This window comes from Alosa sapidissima, chromosome 7 (genome assembly GCF_018492685.1).
Source record: "Alosa sapidissima isolate fAloSap1 chromosome 7, fAloSap1.pri, whole genome shotgun sequence".
NCBI lineage: Eukaryota > Metazoa > Chordata > Actinopteri > Clupeiformes > Clupeidae > Alosa > Alosa sapidissima.
In genome coordinates this window covers 7,951,580-7,970,936 of record NC_055963.1, presented here as the reverse complement: position 1 = coordinate 7,970,936, position 19,357 = coordinate 7,951,580, and the positions used below count along the sequence as shown (strand labels likewise).

The 19,357-nt window shown below is 43.2% G+C and overlaps 1 protein-coding gene across 2 annotated transcripts; it reads left to right on the top strand.

Annotated features, from left to right (window-relative positions):
• Positions 1-7,078: 7,078 nt before the first annotated feature.
• idh3g (isocitrate dehydrogenase (NAD(+)) 3 non-catalytic subunit gamma) lies at positions 7,079-13,607 on the top strand. Of its 2 annotated transcripts, XR_006032949.1 has the most exons (15): positions 7,079-7,233; positions 7,576-7,623; positions 8,199-8,210; positions 8,351-8,448; positions 8,599-8,714; positions 8,836-8,896; positions 9,037-9,169; positions 9,271-9,404; positions 9,909-10,011; positions 11,098-11,244; positions 11,459-11,553; positions 11,771-11,831; positions 12,107-12,250; positions 12,575-12,593; positions 12,657-13,607. XR_006032949.1 is itself a non-coding variant. In XM_042098771.1 (14 exons), exons 1-13 carry the CDS (start codon positions 7,147-7,149, stop codon positions 12,206-12,208), a joined length of 1,197 nt encoding a protein of 398 aa, XP_041954705.1. In that variant the 5' UTR covers positions 7,079-7,146; the 3' UTR covers positions 12,209-12,250; positions 12,575-13,607. The 2 variants fall into 2 exon arrangements, 1 of the variants encoding a protein (XP_041954705.1); XM_042098771.1 differs by having other exon boundaries at positions 12,575-13,607.
• Positions 13,608-19,357: the final 5,750 nt, after the last annotated feature.

The window sequence follows — 19,357 nt, the reverse complement described above, 5'->3', positions numbered from 1 at the left end:
CATTCGAAATGAGGAAAAATAAGGCAAGATAAGAGTAGCCTAATTGGGGAGAAAAACTGAGTAGGCTATCCTTGACTATTTTTAAGATCTTAACGTGAAATTTGAGCTGAGACAAGGATGGATATTCCACAGCTGGTTCCTTGAACCCATTAATCAGCAAGTTTAATTTAATTTTTTTAGTTTTTTTTATGTTGAACCGAAATCCTGGAAACCCAGGAATATCACGTTGTTGGGCAGTGAATGCATGTAAGCTTAACTAGATTGTGGTGGATCGATCATATTGCCTTCTTAAATCGTAAAATATTCTGTGTTCTCAGTTCACTGTTGAATGGGCCTAGCCTATAGCCTGACGAGCCAGACCCACATTAAAATGTAGGGTCTGGACACTCACCGTTCGCAGTGCTCAGTCCGAGGGGCGGGATAATCAGTTGTCTTTCAAATTCCCTCTGCACGCAATAGGACAGCGGCAGCGCTATGAGTCTCATGCGTTTCCCACCAGCGGAGCTATTAGCTAGTTCAAACGTTTGCCTACTTAATAAAAGCTTAACTCGTGTCACACTGTTTGCCAGCAGCAACATCCATCTTATTTGTTTTCAAGTAGCAGGGAATTCAAGCCAAACCGTTGGAACTCTGCCATCAATCATTATGTTAAGCCCACCTAACGACTCTATACACGATTTCATTGGCCTGATTAAGTTTCGATTTCTGGAGCTCACAAGCCAACGGAGAGTTGCTAGACTAGCCCTGGCAGCAAATGTAATTTGCGGCCGCTAGGGGCGCGTCTAGATTTCTAGGCTACCTAGCCTACCCTATGCTTGCTCAAAATATATGCTTTGTCTAGTAGAGGTGCTTCAAATTGGCGCTTAAAATCACCTGTCTCAGAATCAGAGGTGGAAAGTAACGAAATACATTTACTCACGTTACTGTATTGAGTAGTTTTTGTGTGTATTTTGTATTTTTTAAGTAGTTTATAAAATCGGTATTTTAAATTTTACTTGATTACATTTTGAGTGAAGTATTGTACTTCGCTACATCAAAAATCCCATCCGTTACTTGAGTAAAAAAAAAAGTTAAGACTAACGAAAACAGAAAGGGAGAGAAAAAAAATCGTGCCCTAAACCACTAGCCTAGTGATAATGATCAGCATGTAGCCTACAACACAACATGAATCAAGCTGACGCCATGCAGTCTTTCTGAAAGTGATGGAGATGGAGCTGGATCACGAGATGCATCAGATTAGCCTAACCTATGAAAGTGTATTTTCCGCTATTCCAATGGGTTGTCTCAGTTCGTTTTAGCACCAATGATTGCAGAGATATTCAAGCAAACACCATGGGATTTCGTGTTTTGACGTTTGTGCTCACCTTTCTTTGAAAAGAAGTTTATTAGCAGTTGTTTCCCCTCATGTTGATGTCTCTCTTTTTCCTGTTTTGGCCTTTGTTTTTAGTAACCTTACTTGGCTTTTTTGGAGAAAGACATTGCACCAGCAGCACAACAATTAGCGGTCCACTAGCGATGCTCAACTAAATAAACAAAAGATAGACTACCTTATGAAGCGTGCAGGTGGACTAAACCATTTAGCTTTTTAGCAAGGGAGAGTGAGAGTGACCTTAGACCAGTGTTTCTCAAACTTTTTTTCTGGGGACCCACTTTTTAAAAATGACAGACTATGTCACTAATGACGACCCAACTCGTGACTGTGGTAGTTAACAAACTAGACAGTTTTCACTATGTTTTGTATACAAAATCCAGTCAGTCAAACTTTACATTTCGTCTTACATTCATTTTGACATTTAATTTGTAAGTTAAAATATTCAGGTAAAATAAATATATGGTGGAAATAAGTATTGAACGCTTAATTTGTTTTTCAGTAGCCTAAACTTTCAGTGAGTATATTCGAAATTTTCACCACACATTTTATTAACACACATATAAAAAATCCAAACATAAGAGTTATGTGTAATAAAGTGGAATGACACAGGGAAAAAAGTATTGAACGTTCCTACTGAAATTTCTTCAATACTTTGTGGAAGCCTTTGTAATGACAGCTTCAAGACATTTCCTGTATGACAAAACTTATTAGTCGCAGTATCAGGTGTGATTTTGGCCCATTGTTCTCAACAGATTCCAGGTCCTTCTTGTGAATCCTGATCTTTAGTTACTTCCAGAACTGTTTAATTGAATTGAATTGAATTGGCTGCCTTCAAGTCTTTTTGGAGCTTTCTCCGAGTGGTCCTTGGCTCTTGGAATTGACTATCCTTCTGACTCCCTGGTCAGAAATATTGCGAGGAGATCCTGTGCCGGTTTATGATGCAGTGATGTTTCTTCCACCTGCAAATAATGGCTTCCATGCTGCTTACTGGAAGATTCTGAAGTTTTGAAATGCATCTGTAACCAGTTTCATTGATATGTTTTGCAACAATAAGGTTGCAAAGGTCCAGGTCCAAGGTGCAAAGGCTTTTTGCTTTCATCCATCATGAAATGTTTCTTGTGTGACACCTTGGTAATGAAAAACCTTTTTATAGCCCATCGATATGTAGGCTACTAACCAAGCTTATATTAATTTGCACAGATAGAAAGGATAACTACTCTTTAACTACTTACAGACTCCAGCTCGTTCCTTCCCTTTCCTTGCCTTAGTGCTTTTTTTTAGCGTGTTCAATACTTTTTCCCTGTGTTATTCCACTTCATTGACTCTACTTATGGAGTTGTTTGGATTTTTTATGTGTGGATTACCTGAGTTATTACTAATGCCTGGTGAAAATGTTGTGCCCCCTGTATTCCACTTTTCAAGGGCCCTCTCCTCCATTGGGGCCCTATACTTCCCACTTTCCCCCACCAGTTCGACACCCTTTAATCTGCTGAACCTTCTGCTCGTTTCCAAATATAAAAAAAAAACTCTCTGCAACTTAACATTGGCCTGCCTGCCTCAGCTGCCTGTGAGGGGCTTTTCAGTTGTTCTGGATTACTGTTCACTGCAAAGCGACCCAAGGATGAGTGCAACTAACTTTGAAAATCAACTACTGCTCAAACTTAAAGGAGAACTCCGGTGATTTTTCACATAGATCTCCATTTATCAACGTCCTTATCAGGCAAGTACCTCCACTCGGCGGCCATATTGCAACACTTTTTGGGCACTTATCGTGCATCTATTTCGGCAGAAATGCGTGTGCATAAGGCTTCACGACACCAATCTTGCTCCAGCAGCGAGATCACAAAAGAGGATTGGCACGATGTCTTCACAGCACACCACTTGATTGGCTCAATGTATTTTACAACACACCACATGATTGGCTCAATGTATTCACATATGTCGACGTTTTGCCATGGAAGGGTTGTGATATGTGTAGACAACTTTACAAACTAACCCCATGCATTATGGAGGATTTTTTGAGTGCTGTATCTCCTCATTAGAAAGTCTCTGGTAAAACTAGTTGTTCTGGTACCCACCCACCCCCCAAAAAAAGTAACTAAGTAACTTTTACTTAAAGTACATTTTAAATGAACTACTTTTTACTTTTACTTGAGTACATTTTCAGATCGGTATTTTAACTTGTACTTGAATAATATTTCATCAAGGTATTGGTACTTTTACTTGAGTAAAATATTTTCTTACTTTTTCCACCTCTGCTCAGAATGTATAGAAGAGGTCCAGGGCAATTCCGCGCAAAACTGTCACATCCATATTTAGTTGGCTTTACGGACGTTTTGCGTGGTATTGCCCCCGTATCGTTATATAAAGCTCTGTTCTCGCTGTCTAGCTTTCTCCTCTTTGAGCAATCGATAATTTGAAAATAACTTACTTATCGTTAACTTAGATATCCATCTGATTGTTTCTCGTCCCGTCTCCTCTCCTCGCTCGTTTCAGGCTAGTTTCGATTTCTCGAGCTCACAAGCCAACGGAGAGTTGCTAGACTAGCCCTGGCCGCTAGGGGCGCGTCTAGATTTCTAGGCTATGGCTGAGTAGCAGCAAGCGAAATTATGGTTCCTGAAGTAAATGCTGTTATCCTAACCAACGAAACATTTAGCGCAGCTTTGACATCTTACGTGAAAATCTAAATTAGGCTATTATTGCAAACGTCTGGGTCCGGATAGGATCACGTCACGGTCCGGAATCGGACCGCGGTCCGCCATTTGGTGATAGCTGGGCTAGACTGAATCAAGCAAGACAAGACAGAAATACTTTTTATCATACACACAGTCAATGACAACTGGATGTGAATACCTATTTTATTTATTTTATTATTTTCCCCATCAATCCTACCCATCTTTTTTCCTAATACTCACTCACACAAAAGGCTAAGTCTTTTATTAGCAATTAATATAGGCCTAACTTTTTAATTACTACTATTTAATATATTATTTAAAGTTGAGCTGTCTCTTGAGCTTAAGGAATTTAATTACTGATATCTTTATTTGTACATGAATGTGAGTTTACCAACAGCCTAACCTGACTGGTTATTCAATGCCTTTCTACACTATCCGTTTAAAGAGGTATGCAAGATTGTGGAACATTCATCTTTATTTGCCCATTATCTCAACAAGTGACAAGGCCTTGTATCAGGGCAGTTCCAGCGTTATGGATGTGACAATTGGACTCATATTGGTAAACAAAATGCCTTAAAGTGGGGGCAAAATTAGTATCAGTGAATTAATTTGCATACTGTCCTCTGAATACTGAGAAATCCTCAAATTGCATATAATCAATTTCATCCTAAGAATACAAGCCATTTTATCAGCTTTATGGATGTGACATGAAATGGACACACTTTTGTGAGAGATTACAGGTTTTCACACAAAAAGTGTGTTTTTGAAACTATGCGTCATTTTCGTAATGCATTATGTAGGAAAAACTGGCGTTATGGATGTGACGGTTTCACGTTATGGATGTGACGTGTCTGAACCAGTCCTCGACAAACTACATAAAACACATAATTAAGTAGTGAATTTTGATATGAAACAATTGAAATAGTAATCATGAAAAACTAGCAATGAAAGTATTGCTTCCTCAGTGCCCACTAAGATCCACAGGAAGAATCAGGACAACAAGTCATTTAAAATATAAAAAAGGAATTAATTTTTTTCTTTTACCGTCATCCATTTTGGTCAGTGATTCCCGGGTTACTGAAACACCAGGGAACATGATACTTGGTGGCCACTCCCCTAAATAACTAGCCCTACCTGAACCGTTGCACCCAAGATGACAAAATATTTATGGTATGTTAGTGTCAAGAGCCCGCATTAACCTAACCCATACCCACTCATTTGTGATTTGCACCCATAAAGTACATGCACGTGCACACATGCACATGCACATGCACACGCACGCACACACACACACACACACGCACGCACAGTCGCACACATACAGACAGGCAAGCACACACACACATAAACACATACAGACAGGCAAGCACACACACACACACACACACACCCACATGAATGCAGACACATAAACACACACACACACAGGCACGCATACGCATGTGCGCATGCAAACACATGCACATGCACACACACACACACACATAAACACACAAACACAGGCAAGCATACGCACATGCGCACATGCACACACACAGACACACACAGACACACAGACATACTCTTATAAACAAAAGCAAACTCACATATACACACACTCATTTACATGCACATGAGTTGCAGGAATAGGAGATGGAGACAAATTGACAAGCGTGATTTATTTTTGCGAAGAAAATATGCAGGACTGAGAGGCGGTCATATTTTGTACCGCTATGCGGTACATCTAGTTTATTGCTGCCGTTACTCATGTTACTCTGTGGGTATTAGCTACAGAGGACCTGACACTTCAAATGCTGGCATATCGCGTCATTTAAAATGAAACTGTGTTAAAGGGACACCAGGCAAGCTTGATGCTTTTTCTCAAACCCCCTCGCTCGGTCTGAAGCTTTTTTCCTTTTCTTTGCATCTTCCATCAAGGGTTTTCACTGCTTCTTCACTGGCTCTGCCATTATACACACGTTTGCAACATTCGCAACATTTAGAGTTTCGTTAGCCTGCCTCTGTGCTGTATGCAGGATGTAAACTGATCCTGCTTCGGTCGGCGGGTAGGAAACACTGAACTTGCAAGTGGGATATTCTTCTTACAGGCAGTAGGGGCGGGCGAGAGAGTCTTCATTCGCCCTGTAATGAGTCATTTAACCATATACCAACTTACGAAGATGATTAATTAACACGAAAACGTTGCCTGGTGTCCCTTTAATTACTCTCTGTGTGAAATATAGGCCTACAAGGCTCAGAAACGTGTAGGCCTTGCACACTACTTTTCACAGTTCCTGAAAAGCAGTTCAGTAGCATGGAAATTATGTACAAGATACATTGATGAGGCTTGAATAACGTCAGGCCAGATTTAAAAAAAGTGGTGACACAAACACTGTCAACTATTGCAATAGGCTACACTATTATTGTTAATTTCAGAAATAGGCATGTTTCAGTTTTTCACACAAAATCCATATATATCCACTTAAAATGCTTTTTCTGTTTGATATTTCTATTTGTCCCTCGTGTTTTTATTCATTTTTGCATGCTGCTCTCGGATGATCAAAATTGGCATTAATTGTGCATTGGTCAATGGCTAAAAACTGTAGCCTGCCTACCGTTTTACTGAACTTTCATAGTAGGCTACAGGGGGTATGTGAAAATTAGGTCCAATTCTTTCATAAAGGCATGAAACTTGGTGAACTTATACAGTTTGGGGCCCTGAACGTTTTCAGATATAGGCTACCATTATCAAAAAACCCTAATGGTCAGATTACATAGCCCAGTAGGCCTTGAAAACCACTTACTAGGTTATATGCTATCTTAGAGTAGCCTATATGACAGTAAGTACAATTATATTGTTCATTCAAAATTGATCAACATTCTTTGTTTTAATACAGGCTACAGTAGAAACAACAGCGGGATGATATGAATTCCTGACTTGGATTCTTACAGAACAGTAAGAGAAAAATACATAACTTGATCTGCTGTGTCGGGTGGTCTAGTAGTGAGACATTCTCTGGTGAGACCATAGACTGTAAAAAATAGGGTGAGACCCAGGAGGAGCCTATACCTCTTTACGACTGGTTGTTGTGTCAATCAAACTTCCGCACTCTGACCAAGATGGCAGCCTCCAGCACTGTGCTTTCTCTCTCTCAAGCCTTGAAACCATTGGGCCTTTGGGGTGGACGACTGGGAAATTCAGCAAGAGTAAGTCTCTGATTCATCTGAAATGATTATCAAAAGCATATAATGAAAACGGAGTAACCCGTTTCCCGACTAACCCCACACGAGCCAATGCAAGGTCAGTTAGTTCCGAGTGGTTGGTTGATGTTAGCAATAAGCTAACGTTAACGTTAGCTAACGAAGATTTTCTTTAATGGTCTGTCGTCCGGTCAGCCCAAGTAATAACCGCGGTGACATAAATACACAATACAGCTCACTCTGTCTTGCATTACCTGGTGTCTAGTGTTTGCTAGTTCACCATTCAGGGGCAGGTAACGTTAGCTTCTAACCATTAACCAACAAGATATCTCTCTCGTTTGATTACAGGTGTTCGGTGCTGTGGTCAACTGTCACCGAGGGAAGTCGACGTACACGGTGAGGTTCTTATTTATTTTTTTGTTTTTTATTAACACAATCAGGATGTCTTCTGATGTCCAGATCCTTGGCTCTGGATAGGGCCAATCCTAATAAAATTGGCTTGCAGATCTACTGCGGTTACTGAGGTGGAGGAAGAATTTGGGACTAGTTAGAGACGAATTTGACCCAATCCCAGTCCACCTTGCCTAATAATGCCTACCAATCCTTCGCTCCCACTGTGCCCCTGGTAAATATTACTCCGGCATTCTCACATTTTACTCCTCCTGCCCCCCTGGTAATATGGGCTGCTACAGCATTCTTCAATAGTCCTAAACTCAGATTGCGGAGGACTCTGGAACAGACCAAACCCTGATCTAGAATGGTTTTGTCAGATCAAGACTGAACCTGTTCCAGAATCAGTTTCTGTTTCTGTCCTCATTTCTTTCTGATACTAGGCCTTATCCTTGGGGTAGATGCTACCCGTGTTAGAGCTGTTATCTTATCTTTCATCTTTACTCATAAGTTCTGGTGTGTTGCCTTTTTTTCTACTGACTGGTTCTCTCTCTCTCCTTCCGTCTGCTGTCTTCAAAAAGGGCCCAATCATTGTAAGTACCAGCCAGGCATTTAACAACATTAAACAGCTCAACACTCCATATTTCAATGACTTGTTCATATTCACGAGACAGTCAAATACACTAGAAGAATTGTTGTCTTGAGTTTAATTCTGAACTGGTCACTACCTCAGCCACCCCCTGCAAAGTATGGCGGTCGACACACTGTGACCCTCATTCCTGGAGATGGAATCGGACCCGAGCTGCTCAACCATGTGAGGGAACTCTTCAGGTATGCGAAGTGAGCTGGTGAAGCTAAAGTTAGAGCCAAACTGACCCACAGGAATTTGACTGCTTTCAAGAAGCTCTTGAGGTGGTGTAGTTGTATTGTAGCTGTGTCAGTGTCTGTGGTTATAACTGTCATGTTGTCATCATTTTGAAGATTCAGCTGTGTTCCTGTGGACTTTGAAGTGGTGAATGTGAACTCTTCTCAGGACGCTGAGGAAAACATCAGCAATGCCATCACTGCCATCCGTCGCAATGGAGTGGCTCTTAAGGGTATGAACAATAAAAGCTGATTCCCATATTATTTGAAATGACCGCTTCAGTTTAACTCCCATACAGTGATTTTTCATGTTGACATGAATTTGATTGTTCAACGCATATACCTTGTTTGTAGGAAACATTGAAACCAACCACACTATGCCACCATCCGTTAAATCTAGGAATAACCTTCTCCGGTAAGATTATTGGATTAGTTCATGTTATATTATGTATGGATATACATGTACAGAAAATCTATGACAATTATATGCTTTTGACGGATTTCTGTTGGTGTTGGCCTCAATGACCCTCAGTCTTCCCCTTATATTTCTCTCAGCACAACTCTGGACCTCTTTGCCAATGTGATGCATTGTCAGTCCCTCCCAGGGGTCCAGACCCGCCACAAGAACATAGACATCATCATCATCCGAGAGAACACGGAGGGGGAGTACAGCAGTCTGGAGCACGAGGTAAGTCTTTGTGTATTCTCACTCAGTCGCACGCACGCATGCACACTCACACACACAGCCTCTCTTATCATCACTGCATATTTTCTGTCATTCCCTGTCAGAGTGTGTCTGGTGTGGTGGAGAGTCTGAAGATCATTACCAGGTTCAACTCCCTGCGCATCGCTGAGTACGCCTTCAAACTGGCCCGCGAGAAGGGCCGGCGCAGGGTCACAGCTGTGCACAAAGCCAACATCATGTGAGTCGCTCTACTCTACGCCTTTATCCCTCCAAACACACTCGTGCATGCCTATAACCTTCCCCCCCAAACACACTCACACACTCGTGCATGCCTATAACCTTCCCCCCAAACACACTCATGCATGCACACTCTAGGTGCATTCTAGCACTGTGCATTAAGATGTATCTTGATGACCATGATCAGCCTCTTCCTGTTTCCCCTCATATGCTTCATGAAGTGGATTATTCATATTTTCACTCATTAATAGTTATCTTGATATGATTGTGCTATTTTCCCGTTACTTGCTAACTCACATTTTGTGCTTTTAACCTGGCCTGATGCTCTCCATATGGTCTTGCATGTTCTTGCATTCTATGCTTCTTGTAAGAATTGCTCTTAGAAAAGGTGTTTTAATGTATCATTTTTTTGAATGGCTTCTTACGGGAGCATCTGCTAATTGACCTATTGAGAAGATGTAAAGCTAGAAGGTCACTGTTCTCCTCTCCTCTCCGTGGCCTGCAGGAAGCTGGGGGACGGCCTGTTCCTGCAGTGTTGTAAGGAGGTGGCCGCTGGATATCCAGACATCGCCTTTGACAGCATGATTGTGGACAACACCACTATGCAGGTTTGCATTGCCATCCACCTTGATGAATCTTGTTATATTTATGTGGTTCCTTGTTTACTGAGGCAATACTGTGTTATTGTTTAAAAGCAGTTAACCAGAAAATGGCTCATAGACATGCCTTAGCATAGCTGCCACAACTTGCTACTGGGTAGTGGTTGTGTATTGGAAATTGTGTGAAATATTTGACTGTTTGGCATCAAAATGATTTTGTTAAGTATTAACAAAGAATTTTCTTTAAGATTAAGAAAATTATCTGCCTCCAAAAAAAAATCTTACAGTGGTAAAAGCTGCAAAGTGAAAATGTAGATGTAAAGCTGTAGTAGAGGAAGTGTTGTTATTTTGTATGACATCGCAGACACATCATTTCCTCTTGACATAAAGTGCAGTCGGCTGCACTCGGTGAGGACAAAACCATGTGGTTTTCCATTTGCTCATTTAAAATGTTACAGAACTATCTGATGAGCTATATAGAATGGCAAAAGCTCTACAGTATGAAGTGGACGACAGCTGAATTGACTTGAGTGCCCCTACAAACTACCAGCTGGCTCATAAAGGAATGACCCAGCTAAATGGCTGAACATTCGGTGTAATTGTTTAATTCACTTCAGTTGTCCATGCGTTTTGCTTTCACCCAGTTGTCCCAAACCGGAAGTGGCCGTGATGTTGTGAATAGTGAACATCAGCTATCAGTTATTCATTTTAACGTTTCCTCTCCAATTGTCTTAAATGAATAGTAATTCCTGTAAGCATTATTAAATGAATAGTAATTCCTGTAAGCATTATTAAATGAATAGTAATTCCTGTAAGCATTATTAAAACCTGAGTGCTATTACTGCAGTGTTTCCCACTGAATTGAATTCTATTTGTGGTGGTAGGTGTGCAGAATTAACTTGAATGCAACAGTTTTTAACAAATTAGCGTAGCATGGTTATGATGCTAACCAGCTTTAAGCACAATTTAGTACAACCTGGAAAATCATTGTGTGGTGGTCAATGTTGATATTGTGGTGGGCTGCCACAAATAAGTCAATGTATGGGAAACACTGTACTATGTTTTAAAAGGTGTTGGTGGTGTTTTTCTTTTCAGCTTGTGTCCAAGCCTCAACAGTTTGATGTAATGGTAATGCCCAACCTGTATGGCAATGTTGTCAGCAACGTGTGTGCTGGACTAGTGGGTGGTCCTGGTCTGGTGCCGGGGGCCAACTACGGCAACAACTACGCTGTCTTTGAGACCGTGAGTACGCTGTTATTGCCAGTGCACAACATGGGTACATAGGAAAGCTCAACTGCATAATGATAATAGTGAGAAGCAGCATGCAGAAAATCTTGAAATGAAATCAACCCCCACCCCAATACGAGGGCCCCTGTACTTGTTTTTTCCAGCTTGGTGTTCTCTTGGCTGGCTAGGCATGCTGTCAGATTGATGGCTACTCTCTTTTGTCCACAAGGCCACTAGGAACACAGGCAAGAGCATTGCTGACAGGAACATCGCCAACCCCACCGCCATGCTGCTGGCCAGCTGCCTCATGCTGGATCACCTCAAGTGAGCTCCACGTTCCGTGTGTCCAGATTTCCAAGCCTTGCTCAGTGTATTTATTTTACTGACCATACAAAGCACTATTTCTGAAATGTCAAAGTTGTAGGCTTGACTACAGTCTGAATCCAATCTGTACATTTTGACTGCATGACCTTGTAAATTTTGAATGTGTATTTTGTTTTTTTTAAGTGATAACTGGGGAACCTTCTCTTGATTTTTCCAGGCTTCATGAGTATGCGAGTATGATCCGCGGCGCTGTCCTTCAGACCATGAACGAGACTCGGGTAAGGAGCATCACTCATAAGAGCCTGCCTGAAAGGTTGTGGTTGTTCAAATATTTTGACACCTTCAGGTGTTAATAATTTCCAGCCAAATCTAGAAATGGAAACGCCATTAATAATTGAACTTTATCTCTTTGTCTGAAGCGTGTATAATATTTGACAGAAGCCCCAGATAGCCCCATGCACTGTTTATGCTCCTAGTGTCTGTATGTTTACAAGTATGGAAGGTGGTGTAAGATTTTTAATGAATTGATGTTTGCCTCTCTTGATCGTTGTAGTTGCACACCCCAGACATCGGGGGGCAGGGCACCACCTCGGAGGTGGTTCATTCCATCATGAAGAACATCCAGAGCACTGGGCCCCTTACCACTGAGCTCTAAATGCTTGGCTCCCTATGTGTCAACTCCAGGACCATCACACAGGTGGGCAAGCCTGCTGATAGGGCACCATCCACACAACCATCACAGCTTATCCGCAAACTGAGGGCAGCCAGTGTTGGAGAGTAACAATTACACGTGTTATGTAATCATATTACTTTTTAAAACCAGACAGGATGTGATGGTCTGAGTTTTCAGTACATGTAACTGTGTAATATTCCTTAATAGTCTTAAAAGCTACACTCCACAGTACTTATTCCAAATGGAAAAGTTTCAGAGTTTCACTGTCACAAGAGTGTGTGCCTGTATTTACACATTTGAAAAATAATTTAAATTCTTAAAATCCTCTCTCTCTCCCATTTCCTGTAGATCAAACTACTTAAAGAAGACTTTAATTTTAATTCAAATGAATGCGTTTTCACCCATGAATTTCCCTTGTGACTGACCAAGCACCAAAGTGTCTGTGTGTGTGTTTGAGAAAGAGATTCAGTGCTCTCCAATAACAGCATGGTTGGTAATCATTTTGTTCATTTTCTCAAAACACTTTGAAACGTAGTGCTGTGTAGGCAGCAGTCCATTCTCCAGTTGCCTTTCAGTTTTCATATCACATTCCAAGGTACACTTTTCATCAGAACAGACCTTACTCAACGTCTCGCCCAATTCCATTATTTTGTAGTTCTTAATGGTGGTCCAATTACACCAAGGTTTACATTGGCTAGCGGAAGTCTAATCTAGCAGGGCAGCTCCAGTTCACTCTCCACTCCTGGGCTCCTCTTGGCTGTAAATGTGAACGGCTTGACGCCTGACCTTACCCCCCGGTCCCCTCCTCTCTGCTGCTCATTCCTCTTCACCTCGCAACCCTTGCTGTGGACAGCGGTGTCGGACTTCGCCTGGTGCCCTGCCACCCTCTGTTCCACTGGCTCTCTCCTGACCTCTCCCCACCAGGGAGACGCCAGGACGTCACGTAAGGTCTTAGGAAATCATTTTGTAGGTATTAAGTGACCTTTTCACCTTTTGATTTGTTTGCATGGCCTTATGTTATTGGTTTATTTGCCTACTCCGTTTTGTTTCCGCCACATTTGTCTGATTGTTGTACCGTAAATGTTTTGATCATGACTGTTACAAGTACCCTGTTAAATGAACAGTGCTTACCTTTTATCATGGGGGCAAATATCAATGACTGCCATAATACCAAACCTGTTTTTATTTATTCTTTCAAAATTGTATCAATAAAATATTTTAAAAGTAATCTAAAAGCTATCCGTTATCCTAAAGAAGCTATCTTGTAATTTATCTAATCTAATACAAGATTACCGGCTTCCAGAACATCAATGTAGCTAAAGCACGCATGACTGGAATAACAGAACTGTGCAGAAGTCTAAATAAAACCTTGGTTCATCTACTCCTCTGTGTAGGCTAATTTGTTCTTCTGACTTGGGTTTCTAGTTAATTTAGCTCTGTGCAGGTTACCAGTAGCAGGTTAGAAGACTCAAGCTGCACTTCCTTTTAACTGAGTTTTTAATTGAGACAGAAACCTGAGCCTCCCCTCAGAAGATCTATGCTTTGCTCTGCTTTGCTTTGGCAACTGGAGGCCCTGTTAATCCTCCTTGGATCCTCACATTACTCATGAAAAATAGCCACTATTCCGAGCACAGCTGCCCCACCACATCTTCCAGTGCTGCTTCCAGCAAGCCAAGCGGCAGAGTGGAAATCATGACACATTTTGCTTCCTGTGCTAATCGTAACTTTCAACTTTTGTATTTTTCTGTAAGAAGCTGATTTCCATAGTTTGTTTAATTGGTCATGTTGTTTGTGGCATTTGTCCACTAGATGGCAACAAAGCACAGTAGCCTCCTCAGAGTGGATGAATGCGAGTCAGTGGAGGCCACGGCAACACCATATGTGTCCCATTACGGGCGTGTGTGTGACAGGGTAGCTCTCTCTAACATAATCACTGCAATTAAGCGTACAACGTGTTAAAGTGGTGGAACATTCTGTGAAAAACAGCTTGGATATTTCGAGCTCCAAAGCGTGTGGAATGTTTTCAGCTAAATGGAAAAAAATGGACGAGGCAAAAAAAGAGATGTCACTGAAAATATTTGTCAAAAGAGCTGACGGATTAGAAGTTGCGTTTTTTGTAGGTCCTGCCACAGAGAAGAAGCTCGAGGCTACCTCAGTGGGTCCCCTGTGGAAAGTTCTAAATGGCAGGGAGTGTTCGCTGCCCCATGTGTTTATATATTACCATATGCAGTAAACAAAATTGTTTAAAGTAAACATCCCCTTTAGAGAAAGATACGGAGATATGACACCTGTAATGATAAAGTGTGTGTGTCTGCACTGGGAATTTATTCATGAGCCCAATTTGGCTTCACATGTTGGCCCCTCTATCCTGGGAATTTATTCATGAGCCCAATTTGGCTTCACATGTTGGCCCCTCTATCCTATAACTCCCTCCAGTTGTCAGTGATCGGGTCTGCTGAGACCTAGAAGTTGGCACGCATCTATCGATTCTTTGTTTGGAAGCCTTCTCAGAACCCAGCTCTGCACTCCACACCTATTCTTTCTATTCTCTCTCTGTCTGTCTGTCTGTCTCTCTTCCCTCTCTCTTTCTCTGACTCTCACTTGCTCACTCGCTCTCTCTGTCTGTCTCTCTTCCCTCTCTTTCTCTGACTCTCACTTAGGCTACTCTCTCTCTCTTTCTGTCTCTCTCTCTCTCTCTCTCTTACAGCTTCTACATCACTTCCAATTTGTCTGATCAGTCTTCCATAGCTGCCCTAATCGCCACAATCTCCAGTCAGCATACATTCCCCAGAGGAGATGTACACCACAGGCCAATATGACTCAACTGTGCCTGCAGCAAAAAGCCTATCAGTGGGAAGATGGAGCTGTTTTAAAAACATGTTACCAATAATGTCTCACATCAGCAACTCCGTCCAATTTCTGAATTCTGCTGGTTAATCTGAAGCAATAATTTGCTTTCAATTTCCTTTCAAAGAACTGAACTGTTGCCAGAACATCAACAACCTCTTGGAGTGCATGTGTACGCTATAGTAGACGTTGTTTTGCCTCAGTCTGGGTACATTCTTGAGTGTCTTCATCCTGAAAGTCGTTTTTCCAGCATCTCCGCTCTGACCCCTGTGGGTCTTATTGTCTGTGTTTTGCATCTCGTATAAGGCTTTTGATACCTCCCCTGTAGCTTAAGTTCAAGCTGTTTCCCTCTTGACAAACAAGCTGCTTATCATGCCTGACATTAACAACATGAAATGGAAATTATATTATACGCGTAATAATATTAGCTGCCACGACTTGTAGTCCTGCGTCGTGCCTCTCTCTAGCTCATTTCCCTCGGCCTGTCCCCCCAGTGTTTATGTGCTCAAATCCCACTTCCAAAAGGTCACTTCCTCCTCGGACTCGCCTGACCATAATTTGATATCTGCGTGTTCTCACTATTTGGTCCAACATTTGTTTTGTTTTTTTTTGCCATCTCACAAAATGCTCGTCCCCAGTGATGGTCATTAAATCAGCTCCTCTATCTCCACTAAGAGAGCCTGCCCTTCGCTCAGCACTCCTGGCCTGAAGCGTGCCCGCCTGCCTGAGAGGACTGCCCCAGTGCATACACATGTGGTTTCGGGGACGATGTGGTCGCCCGGCGGTTTCGTCCGTTTCCGGGACACTAATAGATGCTTCTCATCGTCCAGTCGGCCTCTGTCCAGAGAAATCCTCACCCCCAGGACCTCGACGGGAGGTTTCACATGCCTGAGGCTCTCTGGATGTCCAGTAAAGTGGGATGTATGTGTGTGTGTGTGTGGGGGGGGGGGCTGCAGTGTGTAGTATGTTGATGAAGTGTTACAAGTCTATGTCCAGTGGAAGGGCCTGGATGGTTGCCTTATAAGTGCATATTTCCCTCACATGTAACCCCAGGGGAGCGGGTCATGCTGGGAAGGCCATGGCATGTGTTGATGGGCTTTTGGCGGGGGGCCGCTCCAGGGTTCCCAGTAGACAGGCAGGCGGAGGGCCTGGTGGGGGAGGGGAATTGATCCCACCTGCGCGCTGGCCCCATGGACTGGGGTCTGCTATCTGTTGCTGTCAGTGGGTGGAGGCGCTAATCTGTGGTGGTGGTGGTGGGGAGTTTTGGAGGTGCTGGGGAGATCAGGCTTGAGACCAAAGGGGCCCTTTTATTGCATCACATGTGGGGCAGAGGTTCCCTGCGCAGGCCCCTGTGTTGTGCACGAGCGCCGTATGGCAGTTTATTTCAGCTGGGCCTCGACATGATGAAACCAGCTGGAACACTGAGGCCCATGCTTTGCTGTTATATATATAATGCAGAGGTCAGGCCAGCTAGTCACAAACATGGCATTCAGTCAGGCTGGATTTATGGCACAAACGACAGAGAGAGAGAGAGAGAGAGAGAGAGAGCGAGAGAGAGAGAGAGGGAGGACTAACTACATTTGAACAGTGTGCTGTGTGTGAGTGATGAACTGGTCAATATTTTCTGACCACTTTCCTTCTTCTTCCCATCGCTCTATTCCTTGGGCAGTGGTGCTTGAGCTGCATTTCATCAGTGTGCTGTGCACTGGCCTCAGGTGACGGCCCGCGCTACACAAACGTGTTGTCGACACCTCTCGTCTCACTCCGCACCCATGGACGTGTGGACTCGTGCCAGTCCCTTTCCGCTCTGCATCTCGCCGTAAAGCCCCCCCGAAACGTGTCTCCCAGAGAGATGACCGCGCTAAGCCGGGGGTGCACTCCTCTAGCCAGCACCACTCCGTCAAATCCGCTCTGTGTGGACGGGCCCGTGTTTTCCTCTCCCGCCGACTCCCATAATCCTCCTGTGGTTCCTCGAGACTCTTGTGTTTGTCGCCAGAGGCTCGTCTAGACAACTATTGAGCTCATTTGAAGCCATTCCTCATGAGCTCCTGAGAGAGAGAGAGAGAGATAGAGAGAGAGGAGGGAGATAGAGAGAGAGCCATGGGAAATAAACACATGACTTGGGTGTGATCAAGATCATGGAGTAGATACATGTGAGGTGCATGATTGATGGTTATCACTCAGCTAACTTCAAAAGGATATGATCACCCAGAAACACAGAGTGATCCATGCCTTTACCCCTCTTCTGAACTCTGCATTAGAGCACAGTTTCATCTCCATAACCCTACTGGGATGAGACATTCAATATAAAAAGATTCCTTATGCTGTTTTTTGTAGCACTGTTGCCTTCTTATTTGTGGTTGTCTCATAATCCTAACCCAGCTCTCTCTCTCTCTCTCTCACCCACCCTATGATATAAGAAATATCTGGCTATCTGCTCTACCCCATGTCATGCATTTAGCTGAAGCGTTTCTAAAATGCTTTTGATGAAAACAGATTTTTCAGCAAATCCACCAGAAAACACAAGTCTGATTAATATCTGCCTGTTTTTGTTGTTTCCATATGGCAACCTGCACATGACCACGACAAGCTAACTTTTTGCAGAAAGTCTTTTTGCAGACTACCTGAAACTTCTCACACTAATTTAAGATAACTGCAGAATTTGTTGCAGATTTTAAATCAACTAAGTGAATATTAAATGTAGAGATAACACTAAGGGTGGCTTCAGGATGTGACTCAGACATCCAGGATTATTTCAGTAAATTACATTATCTGCTTGTTCAAATGTAATTAGAAAACAAGTGTAGCATAAAAAACAAGTGTAGCATAAAAAAAGCTCTCATTCTAAGCAAACGGGGTCATAGACACAAATCAATGTGACTAGTCGACCCTGTCATTAATTGGTCTTTGTTTGACACACAGCTCTTTCTTTGGCCTCCTCTGTAGCTTGCTTCTAAAAAAGCATCTGTTTCCCATGATCAGGTTAAGGAGGATTTCTCAGAAGGCATGTCCTCATCAGTAGAGACGCGAGGCAGCCCCTGGGGGCCTCGGTCAGGATGGAGGGCATTAGTTCACTCGGTCCTTGTGGCCCTGTCAGCCCATCCAACCCCCCCACCCTCAGCTGACCCCTGAACAGGAGGAGCAGGCCAGGCCAGGCCAGGCCAGCCAATGAGAGGGTCCGTGACTGGGTAAACCGGTCAGGTTAGCCAATGAGAGCGTCCGTGACTGGGTTAACCGGCCAGGTTACAGCTGTTGCCAACGTCTGCTTTCCCTGCTGCTGCTGTAAATTCACCACACCAAACATGTCTGATAGGTATGTGGGGGTTGCCGGGCTGTGTTGGAATTGTCCACTGTGTTCCCTGTGTTGTTGCTGGTCGCAGTGCAGAGAGAGACCACGGCATTGGGAGCCTTATAAGGTTCATACATGTACGTAAATGCATACTGTGGTTTTTTCACTGCCTGCTGTTGTATGTATACACCCAGCTCATGAGTTATGATTGTTTACTGATGTGGGTGTGGGAGCATAATGTGCATATGTGCGTGTGTGGAGCCATTTTTGTCAATTTGTGAAGTGGAAGGTAAAGTGAAGGAGAACTACCTGTTCTTTGGCCCCGAGCAAGAATTGCCCTACTTATGTCTGCTATTCAGTGTCAATTTCCAAATTCCAGCATAACTTCAGTGCCTGTAGGCTGTGTGTGTGTTAAGCCCCAAAGCCTAATATATCAGGTAGCTCCCACACTCGCTCTTCATGAGCTCCCTCAGCCTTCCTCCCCACCTCCTCACCTCCACAGGCCCTGTGCACCCAGGCCACCCAGGCGTGGACCTGTTTCACGTCGCGCTGTCACAGCCTCCACACAGGCCTGCAGGCGGACACACAGATAGTTTCAGAATGTACGCACCTTGGTGAACTTGGGGAACTTTTGTGAAAGTTTGAGTGTGTTTGTAAAGACGAGTGAATTAAGATTTAAAGAAATAATTCACCTGAGTTCTTTTAGTCGTGTGGCTTTCTTCTCACACTTTTCACAGGGCCAAATACGTCTTTTTTTCAAATGCATCAAATGCCATCTTTTTTTTCTCTTCGATCTGTTTCCAATCTCTTTCTCCGATCTCCCTGTCAGTCTCTCCTCCTCCGTCTCTCTCTTTCTCTCTCTCTCTCTCTGCCCCTTTTTCACTCTATCCTTCTCTCTCTCCTGTTTATTGGCACTCTATCCAATATAAACATATCCCACGGCACTGTGTGGCCTGTGGCTGGGACTATAAATGCTGCCACTGCATGCTCACAGT